The 24217-nt window shown below is 35.1% G+C and overlaps 1 protein-coding gene and 1 non-coding gene across 9 annotated transcripts in view; both read right to left on the bottom strand.

The window, feature by feature from the left end:
* MIPOL1 (mirror-image polydactyly 1) overlaps positions 1-24217 on the bottom strand; it is a 320705-nt gene that overhangs the window by 166865 nt on the left and 129623 nt on the right. For 7 of the 8 annotated variants that reach the window (XM_045585523.1, XM_045585517.1, XM_045585520.1 and 4 more), the window contains one exon: positions 20428-20535. The exons of the other annotated variant lie outside the window; for it this stretch is intronic. In XM_045585523.1, the coding sequence (XP_045441479.1) occupies positions 20428-20535 (108 nt within the window). The remainder of the gene's footprint in view (positions 1-20427; positions 20536-24217) is intronic. 8 annotated transcript variants of the gene reach the window in all.
* On the bottom strand, positions 8447-8549 carry LOC118709926. Its single transcript, XR_004985200.1, has one exon. It is a non-coding gene; the product is annotated as a U6 spliceosomal RNA (small nuclear RNA).

Here is a 24217-nt window from a genome sequence, read left to right as displayed (position 1 = left end):
ATTATACAATATATACTTAACTGGAAAGAACACTATTACATATATTTTACAACCTTTCAAAAAGTGAAGGTAATTAAGAACATAATTTATTAAACAATAAATGGTTGGCCTTAGAATTTCTAGGGCTTATTAGTAATTCTTTCTTGGTTCTTTCTTCGTCTTTCTAAAAATTATTACCTAAAAAACATATGGATCTAGATTTTTTAAAAACAAACAATATAAGTAAGTAGCAAAAGTTAGACTGAAACAACTATTTAGAGTGAAAAGTGAATTTTTGAAGAGGCACTACAGAGTTAAAAGCTGATCATCATGTGAGGGAGCAAAAGGATAGTGGACAAATGTACATTTTGGTCACTGTGATCATTACTTAATTTCTCTATTCTCTTATTCTAGTAAAAAAGTCATTCTAGTATTTAAAAATAATTTGTGATATTATTCAATTTTAAAAATTAGAACTTTTGGAAGGAAGGACAGAATTGCTCATATATTTCCAGAGCAAAATGCATAAAAATGATTCTGGACTTCAAATAGCAAGGATGAAAGGGAAAGAAGATTTAACTAAATCGTCCTAAACTACAAATAATATGGGAACAAGATAGTGGATTGGAAATGCTTCTATAGAATATGTAAAACTACACAGTATAATTCTGTGAAATTATGACATAGAAATACAAGATAAGTATCATTTAGATATAATTGTGGTTGTGCAAGATTTTAAGTTAATATTTTCTAGAGAAAGGGTTACAAGTTAGTAAAACTCCATGAGGCTGCTATTTATTTCTGAAAATGTTCAGAGATTTTTCAAGACTTTGAAACATATTCTAAAATACATATTTAATATAAATATTTGAGAATAAAAATATTGGTGATATGCTTTTTTTTGTACTGACCTTTAAATATTAAGCAGTAAATCATAGTATGTGTTAAAATGTGCCTATGAGTCACCATGCAAGAATGACTTTTCAAGATCCTATTTTTGTTTCAGTTAAAATTAAAATCCATGCTGTCTAATCCTTGGAGTCAATTTGTAATTAAGGGGATTTGATGAGAGACCAGGAGCTGAATTAATGATAAAATTTAATATGTTTTAATGCATCAACATAACAGAAAAACTAACCAACACTGAACAACACAATGAAGTCATTTTGGTGTAGAGGGCACAGTATAACTATGTAAATTTGTGCATGTTAGCTTTAAAATAAATAAATGTACATGCTAAAGTTCTGTAGATACATTACTAAAAACTGTATGTCTGAAAAAAAAACACTCATGTCAAAAACGCTACTAGAATATTGCTCGGTACAGAAAACTACATTGTTAAACATAGTTACTTTTATTGGGAATTTTATGTAATCTCTAATGAAGGACTTAACTGTTTCCCATTGTCTCAAATCAGAAATATTTTTGCTTAGTAGTCAAACTAAATTAATTGAATTTGATAATCTAAAGTTTGTTTTCTAACATATATATATTTTTAGTTTAGAGATAACATGTACATTTTTAAAATCCATTAAATTAAGTTTCATAGTATTTTAAATAATGATCTGGATTTTTCACAGTATTAATATACTGCAACTCATGAGAGAATTTAGTGTATCACTTCAAATCACCATAGCCTTGTGTAGAATTTGGTTACTGTAAATGCTAAAAACAAAAAATAAAAATTTCATTTTCCCAGCATTCTCTCTGAAGCCCCATTCAGCTTACCCCCAAAGTACCAAGAAATCACTTTTAAAATGACATAAAACTGATAACCCACCAAAATACTGACAGCAGCCCAACACAGAAATCAAGTAAATATTTAACCAGAACTAAAATTAGAAAGCACAATTCATAAAAAAGCAAATTATTTTCAGAAACAAAAAATCCATAGGCATAAAAGGTAAGGGAAGTATTTTGCTCCTCTTTTATTTCCAAATACCATGTCTATGTCAGCAAGTTTTCAAATTCAGTATAACATAGTCTATTTCAGTTGTCTTTGGACAGGCTTAGGTTTAATATTTTGAAAACATCTTTTGATGATTCAAATATGTGCCTCTGTGAAGGAGCAATAATCTATACTCATTACCCATAATCAATCAAGTGGGCCTTTATTCCTTTTAACAGTATTCAGAGTATCGTTTTCAACAATGTATCATGACTATCTGCTCTTCTACATCTTTTTGGTAGCTGTAATACCAAAAATCAACAAGTCAGGAAAAAAGGAGAGGAGATAATGAAATGAGAGCTAAGGCCAGGAGGAAGTGCTGTTGGTGTGAGCAGAAATGGGAAAGATCTCTGAGGAAATCCTGGGAGCACTGAGAATTGCTCACATATTCCATTCTTTTTCAATTCAGTGCTAATTTTGTTATTCAAACAATTTCATTCTTCCACCCAAATCCCTCACCAAATCCCTCTTGATGGTGGTGAAACTGAAGACAGGTATTATATGGTCAAAGGAAGTAGGGCAATACTTATGTAGAGCATTTTGGTCAGAGGAGATACCAGGTCCAAAGACAAGGTGATACAAAAGACTGAGAAAAGGTTCCAGAATCTGTCTAAATCCAGCTCACAGAAAGATTATGTTTAATTATTGTCTGTTATGTTTAAAATTCAGTCTCCTACTCAAATTCAGTCTCCTACTTAGTTCAAGTATTCATTTTGATTAATTTTGGGGCATATTACAAAATGCATAAGACAGGAAAGAATGTAATGTAACTTTATATTTCTATCATTATGTATCAAACTAAAAACCCCAACTTCCTAAAATACTATGAAATTAAAAATTAGAAAAATGTTAGCAACTAATGTTAAGAGAAATTAAATGTAAGTATTTACAAATATTATAATTGTGGTTTGCCACTGATAATCTCTACAAAACTTTCCCACAGTAATTCAATATTCCTTCCATTTATGAAGTTATAGTTCACAGTTCTTTCATCTGAACCTCCATCAGTTTAATATTTGATTATTTAGGCTATACCTGGTGCGATAATCTACAGAACCACCCTTCAATGTAATTAATTGTTCATTTCAGAGAGCCTATAATGAATGCTGTCATAGCAATCCCCCATTTGGTATGCAGAGTCTATAAACCTGGTCAAACTGAGAATCTTGCTTGTAAAGAAAGACTCTGTTAAGAAAAAAAAATACTGTCTAGAAAATGAGGTTCGGCATGGAAACAGAAAGCTGTTACGAACAAGGGCAGAATCTCCATTTCTCATGTTCAAAATCTGTGTTTTTTAACCCATTGACTCCAACTTTTCCCACTGGCTCCTTCATAATTTCAGACTGCACATGGCCTGTAGCACTCTACCTGGCCCTAAGCCTACCTTATTTTTGCTCAGTATTCAAAGCTTACTGACCCATACCTTCCTAGTTTCCTAATCCAAACTATTAAATTATTAACTGACTTACCAATTTCTTTGAACCAGGACATAGAGGTCGTCACTAAATAGCTTTGAGTTAGATGGCCACACATAAGCTTTCTTATAAAATGAAAATGGCCGATGGAGGATTTGACTCTGTGTGGTGGGCAAATAATGCAATATATAGATGATGCATCACAGAACTGTTATACTTGAAACCTATATAATTAACCAATGTCACCCCAATAAATTTAATTTGAAAAAGAATGGTTGAGAAAGTGTTTGCTATAATCTCCATTCTCTAAAATAAGTCATCCTCAATGTTACATTCACATTATAACCTAACCCTTTGCACCAACGGTTGCTTCGTAACTAAGCTCCTCAAACAATAACCTACATGCCCTGGTCAGTGTGGCTCAGTTGGTTGGGCATCGTCCTGTGCACTGAAAGGTTGCCAGTTTGATTCCTGGACGGGGCACAAGCCTGGGTTGTGGGCTTGACCCTCCATAGGGAGCATGCGGGAGACAGCTGACTGATGTTTGCCTTCACATCAATGTTTCTCTCTCCCTCTCCTTCTCTCTAAAAATCAATAAAAAAAGTATTTTTTTAAATCTACATTTTTCTACTTTAAAACTTTCCATTTAGTCTGAAGTTTACTAGATTCAAGGCTACCATCACAACAACAACAACAAAAAAAACACCTTGACTAACACTGCAAAGACAAAGCTATAATACCATTGCTCTCCTAATTGACAAATCAAACGGACACTTTGATTTTATTTTACTTCACTGAAGCATTTGACACTGTGAAGCACTCCCTTAATGGAACTTTATTCTATTCTAACTTCTAAGGTAACACAGTCTCTTGGTTATTCCTCTTATCTTTTTGATGATTCCTTCTTAGTATGCTTTGTGAACCACTTACTTTTTTGACTAATAGTAAAATGTTAGAAATTACTATTGTTCCATTTATTTCTCTTTTCCCAAACTGACCTCTAACTATTCCCATATATTTTAATGAGTTGAACTACAACCTGTACAAGATCTGGTATAATTCTTTCCCTTCTCAAACTAATTTCCTGCCACTATACTTTCTACCATATGATAATATTCACTAAGAAGTGTATCAGAATGTTTGTATCACCCAAAAATTCATGCTAAAATCTTAATCTGCAAAGATGATGGGATTAGGAGGTAGGGCCTTTGGAAGTTGCTTAGGTCATGCAAGTGGAGGACTCAGGAATGGTTTTAGTGTTCTTACAGCCCTCACAGAGATCCTTTAGCCTCTTCCACCTTCTGAGGACACAATAAGAAGGTGCTGGCTATGAAACAATATTACTACACTGATGCTTTGATCTGGGTCTTCCCAGTCTCCAAAACTGTGAAAATTTTGTTGCTTATAAGCTACCCAGCTAAAACTGGTTTGGCTCAATGGATAGAGCCTTGGCCTGTAGACTGAAAGGTCCCAAGTTCGATTCTGGTTAGGGGCATGTACCTTAATTGCGGGCACATCCCCATTAGGGGGTGTGCAAGAGACAGCTGATCGATGATTCTCTCTCACTGATGTTTCTAACTCTCTATCCCTCTCTCTTCCTCTCTGTAAAAAAAAATCAATAAAATATATTTTTAAAAAATAAGCCACCCAGTCTGGTATTTTGCTACAGCAGTAGAACAAACCAGATAGTAGTACGTACTGATAAATGTACCAGAAAAATTAAATATATGAACCTTTAAGCAGTCCAAAGAGGAATAATGATAGAATGTATAGGAATAGCCCACAAAGAGATAATAATCATAAACATCTATCTATATAATAAAGACTAGAGCAAAAATGTATAAAGCAAGACATTTTTAGAAATGAGAAAATTATAAAAATGCAACTATGACAAGAGCTTAGATATAGGATACTTGAATAATGTGAAAACTGAATTCAATGGCTATGTACTGAACCTCATGCTCTGTGAACAGAGACAGTAATTTGTTTATTTAGTCAATGAAACCCTTCAAATAGGATTATTTACTTGGCAAGAAAGAAAACAATAATAGATTTTAAAATATGGAATTCAAATTACCCTAGCTCAAAAAATAAAAATAAAAACAGAAACAAACTATATAGGGAAAAAGTGAACATTTGATTCTTCTCAAAACTATGAGACATAATTGGAATTACAGTCACAGTAAATGTGTACCCTTACAATTTCATTATTAAAAAAGGCTAAGGTGAGTTAATTAACTTGTAAAAATTAGAACAAGGAGAATAAAGAGTATAAAAAGTAAACAGGAATGAAAAGTTTAACAAATTAGAAGGATAAATAAAATAAAAAACTTATTATCAAAAGACAAAATCAATAAAACCCAGTAAAGACTGAATAAGGAAAAAGAGGGAAAATAAATATATGTCATAATATAGATGAAATAGTACTATATAAAAAATAGAAGAGATTTAAATAGCAAGAGAATTATCTACAATCCTGTGATACCAAATCCAGTATCTTGGAAATCTTGTATAGAGGAAATAGGAAGCTTTCCTAAAAAAATATACAGAACACCAAAACTGAGTTAAGAAATATAAAAACTAGATACACATATTGAAACAAATGAAAGGTCTTTAAAAATTCATATTATAAAAAGGCACCAAAATATATGATTTTAAAACTGGATTCTAACTTCAAGTGAGATCATTCTAGTTCATTTTAAACTCTTCAAGACTATAGTTAAAGATAGAAATTTATGTCATTTATTAAGCTAGTAACATTAGCATCAAAACTGCTCATTACATAATTCCATCATCTTTGCAGGAAAAGGAGGATGGAGTGGGAGGCAGAAGAGAGTGAAGAGGAGATAAATGGTGATGGGAAGAGACATAACTGGGTGGTGAACACATAATATTATACAATATACAGATGATATATTATAGACTGTATGCCTTAAACCTATATAATTTTATTAACCAACATAACCCAAATAAACTCAATTAATAAAAGCAAGAACCCAAATAAACTCAATTAATAAAAGCAAGATGTAAAAGTCTTGATGCCATACCTATTACAAAGTTACAGTAATCAATATAGTGTGGTACCTGCTTAAGGATACACATACTAGATCAATGGAATAGAACTGAGAGTCCATAACTAAAGTCTTATATTTATAGTCAGTTGACTTTTGAGAAGGATATCAAGACAATTCAATGAGGAAAGAATAGTCTTTTCAACAAATGGTCTAGAGATAACTGTTTTTGGTTATCCAAATGTAAAAAAAAAAAAGAAAGCATTTTGACCCATGCCTTCCACAATATCCTCAAATTAATGCAAAATTGGTTATGATATAAATATTAGAGCTAAAACTATGAAAAACTATGAAACTTCTAGAAGAAAACATACATGTAAATCTTTGTAACTCCAAGTTAGGCAAAGCCTTCTCAGATCAGCACCAAAAGCATGCCATTAAAGGACACCATTAAAAAAGTAAAGACTGCCCTAGCTGGTTTGGCTCAGTAAATAGATCGTTGGCCTGCTGACTGAAGGGTCCCAAGTTTGATTCCAGTCAAGGGCACATGTCTGGGTTGTGGGCTCAATCCTCAGTGGAGGGGCATGCAGAAGGCAGCCGATCAATGATTCTCTTTCATCACTGATGTTTCTATCTCTCTCTCCCTTCTTCCTTCCTCTCTGAAATCAATAAAAATATGTTAAAAAATAAAAAAAAGTGAAGACAATGATAGAATGGGAAAATTATTTGATAATCTTATATCTACTAAGGGACTTATATGCAGAATATAAAAAGCATTTTTTGAAGTTAAGAATGAAAAGACAACCCAATTTATAAATGGAAAAAAGATGTACAAAGGGCCAATAAATGCATGAAAAGATGGTCAAAATTAGTCATTAGGGAAATGCAAATCAAAATCTTAGTAAGACACTACCTCACACCCACCAGGCTGGCTATAATAAAAACAACAGACAGTGTTGGCAAGAATGTAGAAAATTTTGACCTTAATATATGGCTAGTGGGAATGTAAAATGGTGCAGCCATTTTGGAAAACAGTATGTCAATTTTTCAAAATGCTAAACAGAGTTACCATATGAACTAGCAACTCTACTCTTAGATATGTAAAACTAAGAGAAATGAAAACATATGTTCAAATAAAAAATTGTACAGAAATGTTTATAGTAGCATTATTTATAATAGCCCAAAAGTAGAAATAATCTAAATGTTCATCAACTAATGAACTGATAGACAGAATACAGGAGATTATACATACACACACACACACACACACACACACACATATATATATACATATTACATATCAATAAAAAGGAATAAAGTACTGATAAATGCTATAACAAGAATGAGCCTTGAAATTTCCATATGCCCAGTGAAAGGAGATAGCCATGAATGATCATACATTGTATGACTTCATTTATATGAAATATTTAGAATAAGTAAATCTGTATAAAGTAGATTAGTGGTTGATTGAGATTGAAAGATGGATAGTTGGGGGAATGTGTATAGGATATTTCAGGTGGGTATGAAAATGTTCTAAAATTAGATTGCAATGATGGTTGAAAACACTGTAAATATACTGAAATGGTACGCTTTAAATAAATGAATTTTATAGTATATAAATATGTATTAATAAAGCTATAAAATGCCAAAAATTACTGAGAAACAAAGGAAAAAGCAAATAAATAAATAAAAAAGAGAGAAAATATGAACAAATACATATATACACTGAGTGGCCACATTATTATGATCTTTGAACGCATAATAATCTGGCCACTCAAAAAAAAAAAAATATATATATATATGAGAGGCCTGGTGCATGAATTAGTGTATGGGTGGGGTCTGACCAGCATGGCCAAGGGGAGGGGACAAGGGTGGTTTGCCGACCTGCCTGCTTGTTGAACTCCTGGTCTCTGAGTTCATATTAGCCTTTTATTATATAGGATATACACTGAGTGGCCAGATTATTATACATTCAGAGATCATAATAGTCTGGTAGTCTGGCCACTCAATGTGTGTGTGTGTGTGTGTGTGTGTGTGTGTGTGTGTGTATATATATATATATATATATATATATATATATATTTTTTTTTTTTTTTAATATGGAACGCTATGTGAATTTGTGTGTCATCCTTGTGCAGCGGTCATGCTAATCTTCTCTGTATTGTTCCAATTTTAATGTGTGCTGCCGAAGCGAGCACTAAATATATTTATTTAAATTCACACACACACACACACACACACACACACACACATACATCCTGAACTTATGAAAAAAATTCAAACTCAGCTTAGAGAAATATTAACATCAACAACAAATCCTGGTACAGTACAAAAAAAAACCAAAACTCTAGGTTAATTTCATTTATATTAAGAATGTGAACTCTGAAGACACACTGCCTCAGTTCAGATCTGACCAATTATTATGTCCATAACAACATTAAGTTAGTTAACCCATATTCCTCAGTTTCATCACCCATAAAATTAGGAATAGTTGTGCCACCTACCTCATAGAGTCACTTTGAGATTTAAATATTGTAATCTATATAAATAGATTACAATATTTAAATAGATTTAAATATTGTAATCTATATAAAGCATTAGAACTGTGACTGGCATTAGAACTGCTATCTGAAGGTATTCTATAATAAATATAATTTAAATTTAAAAAAATAAAAATTAGTGACAACAGTGACAAATCAAACCCAACAGTTTATTCAAAGAATTGTTCAAATAAAAAACTCAATAAAAATTTTATATCCATAAATAAAAAATTAAAAAATATTTCTAGAAATAAATTACTTAAATATGACCAAACAACATTTATCAAAATCCAACAGTAGATGTAATACCTATGCCTAGGATGCAAAAAGCTTGAACAACTGCATGTTACCAATATGAAAATCTGAATTAAAGCACAAGGTCATAACTTTTCTCAAGCTCATTAGAGAGCTAAGCTCATAGGAAAACAAAACTGTCTTAATTTCAAGAAAGGATAAGACTTCAAGGAGAAATGGAGATTTGCATTTACTGGTAGGCTCTTTCCCACACATCTCCACAAGGTGCTCATGAGAAATATCAAGGGCAGGGTAGGAGATCAGAGATAGATTCCCTCCCTGATGCATACATGCAGTCTGTAGTGGGAGGGAACTGGCTGCTGCTACAGAAGGTGAAAAATCCTCTTCCCTCCCCCAGTGACAGACCCTTCTGTGAATACACCAAAAGCCATGTGTAGCTGAAAAGGGGCAGCAAAACTCTCAGGGCACAAGAAAACCACACTGGGAACCAGAGAAACAAGAACTCCCTCTATTTGTGGGTAAGAGGCAGGTATAGATCTTGGCCAATACTATTAGGTAGCTCCTGTAAGAGGGAGTGGGGCAGGACACTGTCCTATGTAACACCTGCTACAGATGCAAGTGAGAGTCTGGATACCAGGGAAAGAACTCCGAGAAGCCCCACTCCAAAGCACAGAGACTGCCTTAAGATGGAGCCATAGAACGCCTCGTCCTCCAACACCAGACTGTGAAACAGAATTCTCCTGCTGCAAGAAGGGCAAGAATGCAACATCTGCATTCGCTGAAGTTCAAGCACCTAGAGTCAACTGAAAACTGAGGGTGAAGCATGAACACCGAGAAAAACTCTCCAGCACCTAGGCTTCCATCTGAGCATAAGGCAACAGCAACCTATGACTAGAACAATGTGAAATCTATGATGCACGGGCAGTGACCACAGCTATAACAAAACCCAGATCCAGCTCAACTCCTGTGTGCTTCAACTCAATGTTCACACTAAAGGGCCTAAAAGGAGAACCACTGGTCTATTAACAATGTCCATCATTCAATAAGAAATTATGAGACACATGAAAAGCAAAAGCAAAAACAAAACAAAACCAAAAAAACACCTGTCAAACGACAAAAGCAATTATAAAACCAGACTCAGAGATGACCCACATATTGGCACTATCAAGCTCTGACTTTAAATTATAAAAGAAAACAGAGTCTCATGGTAAATGCCAAACTATTTTGTGCAATGTAAAATCCATTCTTACTAAAATTATGTGAGAAATAGAGATATCCACTACTATAATTCCAGTCTAGATTAATTGGGCAGGTATATGAACTATGGGAGGAGAAAGGTGAACATTATTAGTTTTCTTTATGTATCTTAGCACTATTTTCACTTGCTACGGTGAACATTCATACTTTTTAAAATACGTTTTTATTGATTTCAGAGAGGAAGGGAGAGGAAGAGGAAGAGGTAGAAACATCAATGATGAGAGAGTATCACTGACCAGCTGCCTCCTGCACACTCCACACTGGGGATCCAGCTCGGAACCTGGGCATGTGTCCTGACTGGGAATTGAACTAGTGACCTCTTGGTTAATGAGTCAATGCTCAACCATGGAGCCACACCGGCTGGGAAACATGCATACGTTTTAAGTAACTTCTTATTTTGAAATAATTCAACACCCACAAGAACTTGCAGAAAGTGCTCCTGTGTAGCCTTCATTTAACTTCTCCCAGTATGATACCATATAATGTACCAGAGCATAATGTCAAAACCAGGGAATTGACATTGGTAAAATGTCAAATATTGACCTTATTTGAATTTCATCTGTTATTACATTTTCACCCCTGCTCTCCCTTCCCGGTATACAATTCTACGGCATTTTAAAATTACAAAATTGAAATATGGAAGTGTTACCACACTACAAAGAAACCTCCTGTTACCCTTTAACTGTCATACCCTGGTCTTCACCCTAATTCTAAAAAACCAATGATCTTTTCTCCATCACAATGATTTTACCACTTTGGGACACAAATTGAATCATATAGATACGACCCTTTGAAATTTATGTTTCTTATCCAGCATAGTGCCCATGCGAAGCATCTGGGTTGTATATATCAATAAATTGCTCCTTTACATTGCTGAGTAGTAATCATTCATTGTGTGTATGTTGATCCATACACACAATGAAGGGTATCTAGCTTCTTTCTAGTTTGGGGCAATTGCAAGTAAAAGCTGCTATGAATATATCTGTATATGATTTTTGTCGACATACATTTTCTTTGGGATAAGACCCAACAATGCAATAGCAGGATTGTATGGTAGTACATGTTTATAAGAAACTGGCAAACTGCTTCATAGAATGGCTGCATCACTTTTACATGAGAGATTCAGTTTCTCTATATCCCATCAACATTTGGTATTAAGAGTATACACTGAGTGGCCAGATTATTATAATCTATGAATGCATAATAATCTGGCCACTCAGTGTATATTCTATATAATAAAAGGCCAATATGCAAATTGTCACCTTGACCAGCAGGCAGGCTGGCCAACCACCCATGTCCCCTCCCCCTGGCCAGGCTAGCCAGAACCCACCCATGCACAAATTCATGCACCAGGCCTCTAATATATATATACTGAGTGGCAAGATTATTATGCATTCAGAGATCATAATACTATGGCTACTCAGTGTATGTTTCTAGCCATTCCAATAGGTGTGATGTGGAAGCTCACTGTTGTTTTAATGGACATATAAATTTTAAAACATATTTACTTTAAAACTTTTTTAAAATAATAAAAAATTAAAATGCAAGATTTCTAGGTTCTTTTGTCAAATATTCTGCTTCAGTAATCCTGAAATCAAGATCAGGAATCTGAATTTAAATGTCCATACTGTTTATTCAAGTACTATGATTCTGGAAACTAGCCTGAAAAAAATCACTTACAGTCTCATGTATCCTTTCTTAGGAAACTATTATATAACTAGAGGCCCAGTGCACAAAATCGTGCATGGGGTGGGGGTCCCCTCAGCCCAGCCTGCACCCTCTCCAATCTGAGACATCCTTCTCACAATCCTGGACTGCTGGGTCCCAGGTTCAATTCCTGTCAAGGGCATGTACCTTGGGCATGTACCATTAGGAGGTGTGCAAGAGGCAGCTGATCAATGTTTCTAGCTCTCTATTCCTTTCCCTTCCTTTCTGTGAAAAATCGATAATATATATATATATATTTTTAAAAGAATGGGTTCCAATGGAATAACAGTGGAGAAGTCCAACTGTAGGAAGTTAAAGATGTATAAGAAGAAAGGTAAACCAATAAAAGGAAAAAATGCATGTACAAAACATTTCTTAATTCTGATGTCTGTGTATTTATGGCTAATCTAAATTTATTGATATTTTAAAAACATTAAATGACCAAAACTGTGTTCTTCAAGAAACCAATTTCTTAACATAAGTGGACAACTTTTAAAGGAATAATTTGTGTGTGTGTGTGTGTGTGTGTGTGTGTGTGTGTTTTCTCATGTTAACTCTCAGTCTCATATTCTATATGTAGCATTGTGTTATTTGGGAAAATTGAAAATATTATAAAAGTAGGGAAACAATGTCATGCTAGCAATTTAGCTACTATAATAGTATAATTCCACACTACTTTTCAAAAATAATGTTTAAATGATCACCAACGATCCAATTTTATGCTCTACCATAAAAAAAATTTAGAAATAATTTTCTGGTTATTAGAATAAACACACTGTTATTTAAAAGCATAAGATTAGAGAGAAACCAAGATGGTGGCATAGGTAAACACCTAACTGCAGCCTCACACAACAATTTCAATAAAATACAATTAAAATACAAAATGGACATTACCCAGAACTACAGGAAAGTCAAATGACTGGAAATTCTACAACGAGAAGGAAAGAGAAAACCAGAAGGAAAATCAGAGGAGCTGTAAAAGCCTAAGGTACGGAGACAAGTTGCACACGCGGAGAGGACAGAGCTGGAGAGGAGGCGGAGACTGAGTGCCTGGCTGGTGTTCCCTATTGGGAAGGAGATAAAAGCTCCGGACTGTCCTGAACAGTTATGGGCAAGACCCTGGGGACCCAGACACATAAGGAGGGAGTCTGGGCTGTAAGGCGGAACCTCAGGGGAGCAGCAAAAGGAAGTCCCAGAGGTGCGCACATTGCACGCAGAGAATGGAGTGTCGACTGTGCCACGGGTTTGCCCTAGCTGGAAGGAGATAAAAGCTCCAGATTGCTCTGAACCCCACTTCCAACCCCACTTCCAACTGAACTGAACCCCAGTTCTGGGCTCATTGGGGGAGAGCCTAGACTGTGTGGTAGCAGTCAAAACTTGAGGGCACCTTTCTCTCAGAGGATCTTGCAGCGAGTACTGAGGAACACTGAGATTCAGGAGCCTCATAGGGCGGAGCTGAAGGAAGTCAAGGCTGTAGACTCCACCCTGAAACTCCACCCCATCCAAGCTGAACACAGAGACTTTTAAGGCTACCATCTCAGGGAAGCTGCGAAAATGCCGAGACAAGGAAATAGATCACAAATGAAAGAAATGGAGGACCAAAAGCGACTGGATACAGAGTTCAAAACCACGCTTATAAGGTTTTTCAAGAATTCCCTAGAAAAAGGTCGATAAAATAAATGAGACCTATGAGAATATGAAAAGGGATCAACTAAAAATAATAAGGGATCAACAAGAAATAAGGGTCAACAAGAAATAATAAGGGATCAACTAGAAATAAAGAATACATTGTCTGAAATAAAAACTATTATACAGAGTCCTAAAAACAGAATGGAAGATCGCAAGAATCAAGACAAAGATTTGGAACATAAAGAGCCAGAGGACACTCCTCCGCAGAAGCAAGAAGACAAGAGAATCCAGAAAGTTGAAGATAATGTAAGAAACCTCTGGGACAACTTCAAGCAAACCAACATCAGAATTATGGGGGTCCCAGAAGAAGAGAGACAGCAAGATACCAAAAACATACTGAAAGAAATAGTGACAGAAAACTTCCCCCACCTGGTGAAAGAATTAGACTTACAAGTCCAGGAAGTGCACAGAACCCCAAACAAAAGGAATCCAAAGAGGACCACACCAAGACACATCATAATTAAAATTCCAAGAGCAAAAGACAAAGAGAGAATATTAAAAGAAGCAAGAGCAAAGCATATAGTTACCTATAAAGGAGCACCCATACAATTGTCAGCTGATTTCTGAACAGAAACCATGCAGGCCAGACAGGAATAGCAAGAAATATTCAAGGTGATGAATAGCAAGAACCTACAGCCAAAAATACTCTACCCAGCAAAGCTATCACTCAGAATTGAAGGCCAGATAAAGAGCTTCACAAATAAAACAAAGCTAAAGGAGTTCATTATTGCCAAACCAGAATTATATGAATTGCTGAAGGGGGTTCTTTAGGAAGAGGAAGGAAAAAAAAAGATAAAAATTATGAACAACAAATACGTAACTATCAACAAGTAAATCTAAAAACCAAGGGAATTAAAAAATGTGATGAACAATATTAACTGTTGAATATAATAGAATCAGAGGTATGATTATTCTCGGGGGAAAAGGGGAGTGGGAGGTGTGGGAAGATACTGAACATAAACTGTGCACCGATGGATGAGGACAATAGGGGGTGGGGAAAGGGCAGAGGGTGGGGTGGGAACCTGGTAGAGGGGAGCAATGAAAAGAAGAAAAATGAGGAATATTTGTAATAATATGAACAATAAAGATTTATATAATAAATAAATAAATAAGATTATTAAAAAGTATTTCCTTGTATAATTGTGTTTTTGTCAAAATTATCAACTGGAAAGTTCTATGTAAGGCTAAAGACTTTTCCTAAACATAACTCTAGGACTGTTTCCTTTAGAATTCCAATGTAACACAATGAAATAAAACATGCATTTTTAGCCCTCACACTTTAAGTTTACTTTTATTAGTGAAATTAACAATAGTACCACTTATGATAAAATACTAGAAGTATTTTTGGCAGACTGAAAGCTCCCAGAGAAAATAACTCTTTTTAAAAAGTCTTCTTAAAGCTCATTTGGATACTATCTGAATGTTAAACAAGTTAGCAAACTAAAGAAATGATAGTTGTAAGTAGATTGTAAAAGATAGAATTATTTCTCAGAAAGGAGAAATTAAATTAAATTAAATCCATCAGATAGCTTGTTAATAAACTTATTATTCCTAACATATATAGGCAATTTGATGATATAGAATGCAATAATAGAAAACTAAGTAAGGGCAAAATAAGAAATTAAAAATTGATTTAGAATAAAGCTGATGTCTTATAAATGATCTAATTTTCATAATAAATTTTAGATTTCTCAGGAGGAAATATGGCATAAAATGACTTTAAAAATGTTTTATACAAGACATTTTTTAAAAACGTATTTTAGTGATTTTTTTTTTACAGAGCCGAAGAGAGAGGGATATAGAGTTAGAAACATCGATCAGCTGCCTCCTACACACCCCTCTCTGGGATGTGCCCGCAACCAAGGTACATGCCCTTGATAACGGAATCAAACTTGGGACCTTTCAGTCTTCAGACCAACACTCTATCCACTGAGCCAAACCAGTTTTGGCGATAAGACATTTTTAAAAGATATAAAATGAACACAGGTGCTTTAAAATATTTAATTTATGAATTTTAAAATATGAATCCTTCCATCTTTATTCTACAAAAATTTTAAGTTGGCTTAGTTAATGGATAAAGTTATGAAGGACTAAAACACAACAGAAAAATTTTGAGACTTTTGCAGGAAAAAAAATAAGCCACTATAAAAGATTTTAATGTAATATGTTTCTCAGGAGTAAAACTGTAGTTTTATTTATATATTACTTTAAATTAAATAGTCTGTGGTTTACAAGGATTTCTATGTTATAGGGTTTTGGTCTTGTTTTATTTTAATTTCCAGGTTTCTTTTTTCTACACCTTATCTTCTAATTCTAATAACCTCTTAGAAATGTGCATGTATTTCTCTCCATTAATAGCAGCTGCCATTTATTTCAGTTTAACACAAACACATAATAAAAAGTGCCAGAGTAAAGACTATGCAATTATGCATTTAACAAACTAGAATTTCCATTTTAGGGTCTGTTTTAAATTGGAATAGTGGTATCACTTAGAGCTATGAAATCTGTCCCATCACGCTGATAATAAATTAACACAAGATGACAGAGCCTGCCTTTAAAATAATTTAACTTTCTTTTGCTGTGCAGAAGCTTTTTAGTTTGATATAGTCCCATTTGTTTAATTTACCATTTGTTTCCCCTGCTCTGTGATATATATCAGCAAAAATATTCCTTCAAGAATTATCTGAAATTTTACTGCCTATGTTTTCTTCTAGGATTTTCATGGTTTCATGACTTACATTTAAGTCTTTTATATCCATTTTGAGTTTATTCTTATGTACTGGTATAAATTGGTAGTCTAGTTTCTTTTTCCATGTACCTGTTCAACTTTCCTAACACCATTTATTGAAGAGACTGTCTTTATTTACTCCATGGTATGTTCTTGCCTCCTTTCTCAAATATTAATTGACCGTAAAGCATGGATTTCTAGGTTCACTGTTTTGGAACCCACTGCATTGGAAAAAATATTTGCCAATGATACATATAATAAGGGGTTAATTTCCAAAATATATGAAGAACTTAAACAATTCAACACGAGGGAGACAAACAATCCAATTAAAAAATGGGCAAAAGACCCGAATAGACTCTTTCCAAAGAGGACATACAGATGGCAACAAATGTGAAAAAAAGATCAACATCACTAAGCATCCAAGAGATGCAAATCAAAACCACAATGAGACATCACCTCGTAGCTATCAGAATGGCTATCATAAAAAAGTCAACAAACAAGTGCTGTTGAAGATGTGGATTAAAGGGAACCCTTTTGCAATGTTGGTGGGAATGCACACTGTTGGTGAGAATGAAGCCACTGTGAAAAACAGTATGAAAAAATTAAAAATGGAATTGCCTTGTGACCCAGTGATCTCATTTCTGGGAATATATCCTAAGAATCTTGAAACATTAATACAAAATAATATATGCACCCCTATGTTCATTACAGCATCATTTACAATAGCCAACACCTGGAAATGGCCCAAATACCCATCAATAGATGAGTGAATAAAAAAGCTGTGGTACATTTACACAGTGGACTACTATGCAGCCTTCAAAAAGAAGGGATGCTTTACCTTTTATAAGAGCATTGATGGAACTGGAGATTCAATATGCTAAGTGAAATAGGACAGTCAGAGGACGACAAATATATGATCTCACTTAGATGTGGGATATAATGAACAAAGTAAATTGATGAACAAAATAAAAACAGAGGCATGGGTACATGGAACAGTCTGGCAGCTGTCAGAGGAGAGAAAGGTGTTGGTGTGTTGGGGAAGTGGATGAAAGAAGGTGAAGGGACTAGTCAAAGAACATTATACTTGACACGGAGGCACACACACAGTTGTTTATGGCCAAAGAAAATGGGGTATGCGGGCTGGATGGAGGTGGGCAAGATGGAGGAAAATAGGGATATCTGTAATTTTGCCAAAAATAACAATAAACTTTCAAAAAAACAATGTTACTCTCAATTTGCAAGTATATATTTAAAATTTATTATAAAAAATTTTACTCATACAAGAATAAATTCCTCGGGATAATTAATAATCACAGAAATCTATAAGTCTTTTATTTTCCATTGGTTGTTCTGATCTACCCATAAATTCTAAAGAAAAGAAGAAAAAGTGCATCTCTTTTAATAATAGATAAATATGCAAATTGTCTGTTACAGCAACATGTCATGGCCTGATCAGCAGGTTGCACCCCTGCCCTCTGCTCAGGCAGCTGCAAGGCCTGGCGTAGGATAGGATACAAAGGAGGGGATAAGAAAAGAGAGGGAGAGGAAGGCAGGCCTGCATGCAGACAGGCCCAGAGGAGAGACAGAAATACAGAAAGAAAACAAGAAAAAGACATAGAAATGGAAAAGGGAAGGAAATGCGGGGCTGCACTTGGGAGGGGGTGGTAACCGTGGACAAAGGGGGGGAGCAGGTGTGCCCAATGAGGGACAGGGCGGGAGCCCCACCAGACACAGGAGGAGGGTGGTGGCCCCCAGTGTGAGCCATTGGCAGGGAGGTGCCCATGGGTCCAGGACGGAGCGGTGATGGTTTGAGGCCTTCTGGTTGGAAGTGCTCATGCTGTGCAGCAGCAATAGCGCCTGGACTGCGTGGCCTTGGCCACCCTCGCAGAGCCAGGTGTCCCAGGCAGGGAGTGGGAGCAGGACGGAAGCTTCAAAAAGGGAGGGAGGGAGAGAGGGGGGGGAAGAAGTTTATAAAGGAGTCAGTAGATAGATGAGTTAAAGAAGGAAGAGGATGTATGAGTGAACTGTAGGAGCTATAATGGAAATCAAATATAATTGTGTACTGGGGACCAATTTTAAAAGTAGGAACCAGAAAAGAAAAAGATAAATGATAGTGAATAATGAGGCAGGAAGATAGATATTAAAACAGTGGAAGTAAATAGAAAAGAATGTGGATGAGAGAGAAAGGGAGGGAAGAAAAGTTTTAAAGGGGAACTGATAGAGCTCAAAAGGAGAAACGGAAGAAGGAAGAAATGGGGGAGGGAGTAAAGCAGGTCGGAGGGAGGAAGTGAAGGAAAAAAAATTAAGGTTAGAAGGAAGGAAAAGGGTTGGAAGGGCAGAGGTAAAGATAAAGGAAAGAAGGAATATGGGAAGGGAGGGAGGTTAGGAGAAAGATGTGTAGAAGGATGATGGAACAGAAGTAGGAAATAAAGAGGAAAGAAAAGTTTGTAAATGATGAGTCAGTAGAAAAAAGTGGTACATAAAGGAGAGAGAAAAATTGTGTGAGAGGGAGAAGCCAATAAGGAAGTCAAATACAATTGTGTGTGAAGGGGATAGATTAAAAAAAAAGTTAATAGGGGCAATCAGGCCGGCAGGGGAGGGCAGTTAGGAGAATCAGGCAGGCAGAATGGTTAGAGCAGGCAGGCAGATGAGCAATTAGGAGCCAGAGGTCCTGGGTTGCAAGAAGGGATGTCCAACTGCCAATTTAGGCCCCATCCCTGTAATATTCGGCCTCAACTGGAGGTTGGACATGCCCTGAGGGCTCCCAGATTGGAGAGGGTGCAGGTTGGGAAGAGGAACCCCCCACCGTGTGCACGAATTTCATGCACCAGGCCTCTAGTTAAATAATAACACAACCTACCACTGAGAGTTTCAAAATAAAGCTGAATACATTTTGTAGAAAAATCTGATTTTCACCAAATCTCATATTTTTTAGATACATTAAAAATATTTTCCACATCAAAATACCAATACTTTCTCGATTTTAATAGATGATTCAGGCTTAGTGAGTTACAGTGCTAATTTCTGTAATCTGAAGCAACGAATAAATTCAAGACAACAAAGTACTATATAATCCCCCAGTCAGCACATCTTTTTTTACTGCACAGAATCAACAGTGAGGGATTCTTTTTTCCCACGGGTATGTTTTTGTTTTTACTTTTAACCTGTTCATGAGAATGCTAGCACCTTGAGGGCAAGGGACCATTACTATTAGATAGTTCTCAGGCACTACGCTAGGAACTGGGGAAAAGCAAAAAAAGAGGGAATGGAAAGTCATAAGGAAAAAAACAATACTGTAAGTAGAATTAAAATAATGTCCTTTTTCATAATTATTGGATCTATATTACAAGAAACAGAACTTTTTGTCATGAAATGTACACTTCACTTGTTTCAAGTTCTAGTAGAATATATTTTCCTTTTTTGGTAATAAACAACATTTTATATTACTATTTCAATTCCCAAACATATTCCCATCCCTTTCAAGGGGTGTCAGTTCTGTGGGTTACTAATATTTAAAGTCATTTTAAAAATTAGTGTAATAAGTATTGATGAGAAGAAAAGTTCATGATTTAATTTTTTTCTTTTAGTGTGGCCACTTTTTATTAAGCACAATAAAAGGAAATAATATATTATAAAAATCTGAAACAGAATGAACATGTACCAAAAATTATTAATAGACATCACTCAAAATCCAGAAAATAGGTTGTTTCCATGTCCACATACGAGATAAGATAACACCATGGCAGAAGAGGGCTGCATCTGTGTTTAAAGAAGGGGTTGTTGGCAAACACCACAGCTCACTTCTGCTGAAATGTACACAACTGATATATGCAGCACCGAGAGCTGGCACCAAGGGCTGACAACCTTAATTTGCCTGCAAGAAGGAGCAGAGATTTACCTTCAGAGCACGTTCTTGATTGTTTTCGCCAGTCAGATGTCTCGTGTTGTTTGCTGAAGTCTGGTTCTGCTCTTTCAAACGATGAAGCTCTTGCTCCAGCCGTTTGCACTGCCACAGGGGAAGAATCCCATTAAGAAAAGGAGTTGTAGTATCTTTTTCATCAAGTCACATGAATTAATGCCACTGTATTCTTAGAGAAAAGGTATCTTTTGCAAAGAGAATAGTAAGTTAACAGTAATGTATGAATAAAATACTTTTATTTGCAACTTTCAGTTTGTTTGTTTTTTACTAATCTAAACATTACAAGTTAGAAAATCAGAATTATTTTTATAAAGTTAAGATGAAACTACATTAAAATTTTTTTTTCATTAACCAAATGGTTTTCATTATGTATATACTGGCTGAATATAATAATGCTTCTAAAAATCATATTGGATTATAAATAACCTGTTTTGAATTTTTATTAACTTTTAAAAAGAAAAAATATGATAAAATATGAGATTTTTCAGATTTTTACAAATATTTAAAGGAACAATTGTGCAGGGGGAAAGGTCACAACCACAGAGTGCTTTTAAGACTTGGAAATATTAAGGAAACAAGTGTTCTTAATTTCTAAATATTTTGACTACACCCTATTTTTAAGTAAATCTAGTGATAACAAACATGTGAAATGACATTCTGACCCCCTGGAAACATATGAGATATGAGTAAAAAAAAAAATTATGAATAAAAGCATAAATGGGCTAATAGAAGTATTTGTAAAAAAAAAAATCATTTAAATATCATGCCATTTGCATACAAGTTCTTAAATTGAATATATCAAACATTTCACATAATAATTGTGCAGGATGTAAACTGATATGCTTCAAATCAGGACCATCAGAACATATATGAGGAAATTGGCTAAAGAAATCAAAGTACTAAATCCATCTTTCAGAAAAAAGTTATAAATCACTCTTTATCTATTGTAAAATTAGGGTTATTTATAATTAACAACCAATAAGTAATTATACATAATGATGCAAGACCTAGGCAAAGTTACTTTTAAATTATTTGACAAGTGGCTAGTTGTCATAATGAATTAAAAATTATTATTGTTTTACAAGAAAACCCCAGTGTAAGTAGAAGGAAGGAAATAACAAAAATCAGAGCACAGATAAACGACATAGAGACCAAAGAAACAATACATGAGATCAACAAAACCAAGAGCTGGTTCTTTGAAAGGATAAACAAGATAGATGGACCTCTAGCCAGGCTAACCAAGAAACAAAGAGAGAGGACCCAAATAAACAAAATCAGAAATGAAAGAGGTGAAATAACAACAGACCCCACCGAAATACAACCGATTGTTACAAAATACTATGAACAACTCTACTCCAACCTGGAGGAAATGGACATATTCCTAGAAAAATATAATCTTCCAAAACTCAATCAGGAAGAATCTAAAAATCTCAATAAACCAGTGACTTGGGAAGAAATTGAAACAGTCATCAAAAAGCTCCCAGCAAACAAAAGCCCAGGGCCAGATGGCTTCACAGGAGAGTTTTACCAAACATTCAAGGAAGAATTAAAACCTATCCTCCTCAGACTATTCCAAAAAATCCAAGAGGAAGGAACACTTCCAAATTCCTTCTATGAAGCCAGCATCAACCTAATACCAAAACCAGATAAAGACAACTCAATGAAAGAGAATTACAGGCCAATATCCCTCATGAACATAGATGCCAAAATCCTCAACAAAATTCTAGCAAATCAACTCCAGAAGAACATCACAAAGATCATACACCACGACCAAGTAGGATTTATTCCAGGAATGCAAGGATGGTACAATATCCGCAAATCAATAAACGTGATACATCACATAAACAAATTGAAAGATAAAAATCATATAGTCATATCAATTGATGCAGAAAAAGCATTCAATAAAATCCAACACCCTTTTCTGATAAAAACTCTTAACAAGGTGGGAGTACAAGGATCATACCTCAACATAATAAAAGCTATATATGATAAACCCACAGCCAACATTATACTCAATGGGAAAAAACTAAAACCATTCCCTCTAAGAATAGGAACAAGACAGGGATGCCCACTCTCGCCACTCCTGTTTGACATAGTACTGGAACTACTAGCCATTGCAATTAGACAAGAGGAGGGAATAAAAGGCATCCAAATTGGAAAAGAAGAAGTAAAGTTATCCTTATTTGCAGATGACATGATATTGTACATAAAAAACCCAAAAGACTCCAGTAAAAAACTAATTGACTTAATAAATGAATTTGGCAATGTAGCAGGATACAAAATTAATGCCAAGAAATCCATGGCTTTGCAACAGAGAAACTGCAGAAACAGAGACTAAAAAAGCAATTCCATTTACCATCGCACCAAAAAAATTAAGATACCTAGGAATAAATTTAACTAAGGAAGTAAAGGACCTATATGCGGAAAACTACACGACATTGAAAAAAGAGATAGAGGAAGATGTAAGGAGATGGAAGAACATACCATGTTCTTGGATTGGTAGAATCAACATCATCAAAATGTCCATACTTCCTAAAGCAATCTATAGGTTCAATGCACTCCCCATTAAAATACCAACGACATATTTCACCGACCTAGAAAGAACTCTCCAAAAGTTCATCTGGAACAATAAAAGACACCGAATAGCCACACCAATCCTGAGAAAGAAGAGTAAAGTAGGAGGGATCTCAATACCAGACTTCAAACTATATTACAAAGCCACTGTTCTCAAAACAGCCTGGTACTGGCACAAGAACAGACATATAGATCAATGGAATCGAATCGAGAACCCAGATATCAACCCAAATCACTATGCTCAATTAATATTTGACAAAGGAGGCACGAATATACAGTACAATGGAGTCAAGACAGTTTCTTCAATAAATGGTGTTGGGAAAATTGGACAGACACATGCAAAAGAATGAAACTAGATCACCAACTTACACCATTCACAAAAATAAACTCAAAATGGACACAGGACTTAAACATCAGACGGGAAACCATAAAAATCCTAGAAGCATCCACAGGCAGCAAAATCTCAGAAGTATGCCAAAAGAACTTCTTCACTGATACTACCCCTAGGGCAATGGAAGCTAAAGAGAAAATAAACAAATGGGACTACATCAAAATAAAAAGCTTTTTTACAGCAAAAGAAACCATCAACAAAACAACAAGAAAGCCCACAGTGTGGAAGAACATATTTGCAAATGATACCACTGATAAAGGTTTAATCTCCAACATCTACAAACAGCTTATACAACTAAATAAAAGGAAGATAAATAATCCAATTAAAAAATGGGCAATGGATCTAAATAGAACATTTTCAAAAGAAGACAGAAGGAAGGCCAAAAGGCACATGAAAACATGCTCAAAGTCACTAATTGTCAGAGAGATGCAAATCAAAACAACAATGCGGTACCATCTCACACCTGTCAGAATGGCCAACATTATCAAATCAACAAACGACAAGTGTTGGCGAGGTTGCAGAGAAAAAGGAACCCTCGTGCACTGCTGGTGGGAATGCAAACTGGTGCAACCACTGTGGAGTTTCCTCAAAAAACTGAAAATGGAACTCCCATTTGACCCAGTAATCCCACTTCTAGGAATATATCCCAAGAAACTAGAAACACCAATCAGAAAGGATATATGCACCCCTATGTTCATAGCAGCACAATCTACAATAGCCAGAATTTGGAAACAGCCTAAGTGTCCGTCAGCAGATGACTGGATCCAAAAACTATGGTACATCTACACAATGGAATACTATGCT

The sequence above is a fragment of the Pipistrellus kuhlii genome, unplaced genomic scaffold (assembly GCF_014108245.1).
Source record: "Pipistrellus kuhlii isolate mPipKuh1 unplaced genomic scaffold, mPipKuh1.p scaffold_m20_p_1, whole genome shotgun sequence".
Classification (NCBI taxonomy): Eukaryota; Metazoa; Chordata; class Mammalia; order Chiroptera; family Vespertilionidae; genus Pipistrellus; species Pipistrellus kuhlii.
Note: the sequence above shows the minus strand (reverse complement) of the source record. Positions and strands in the feature narration are given on the sequence as shown.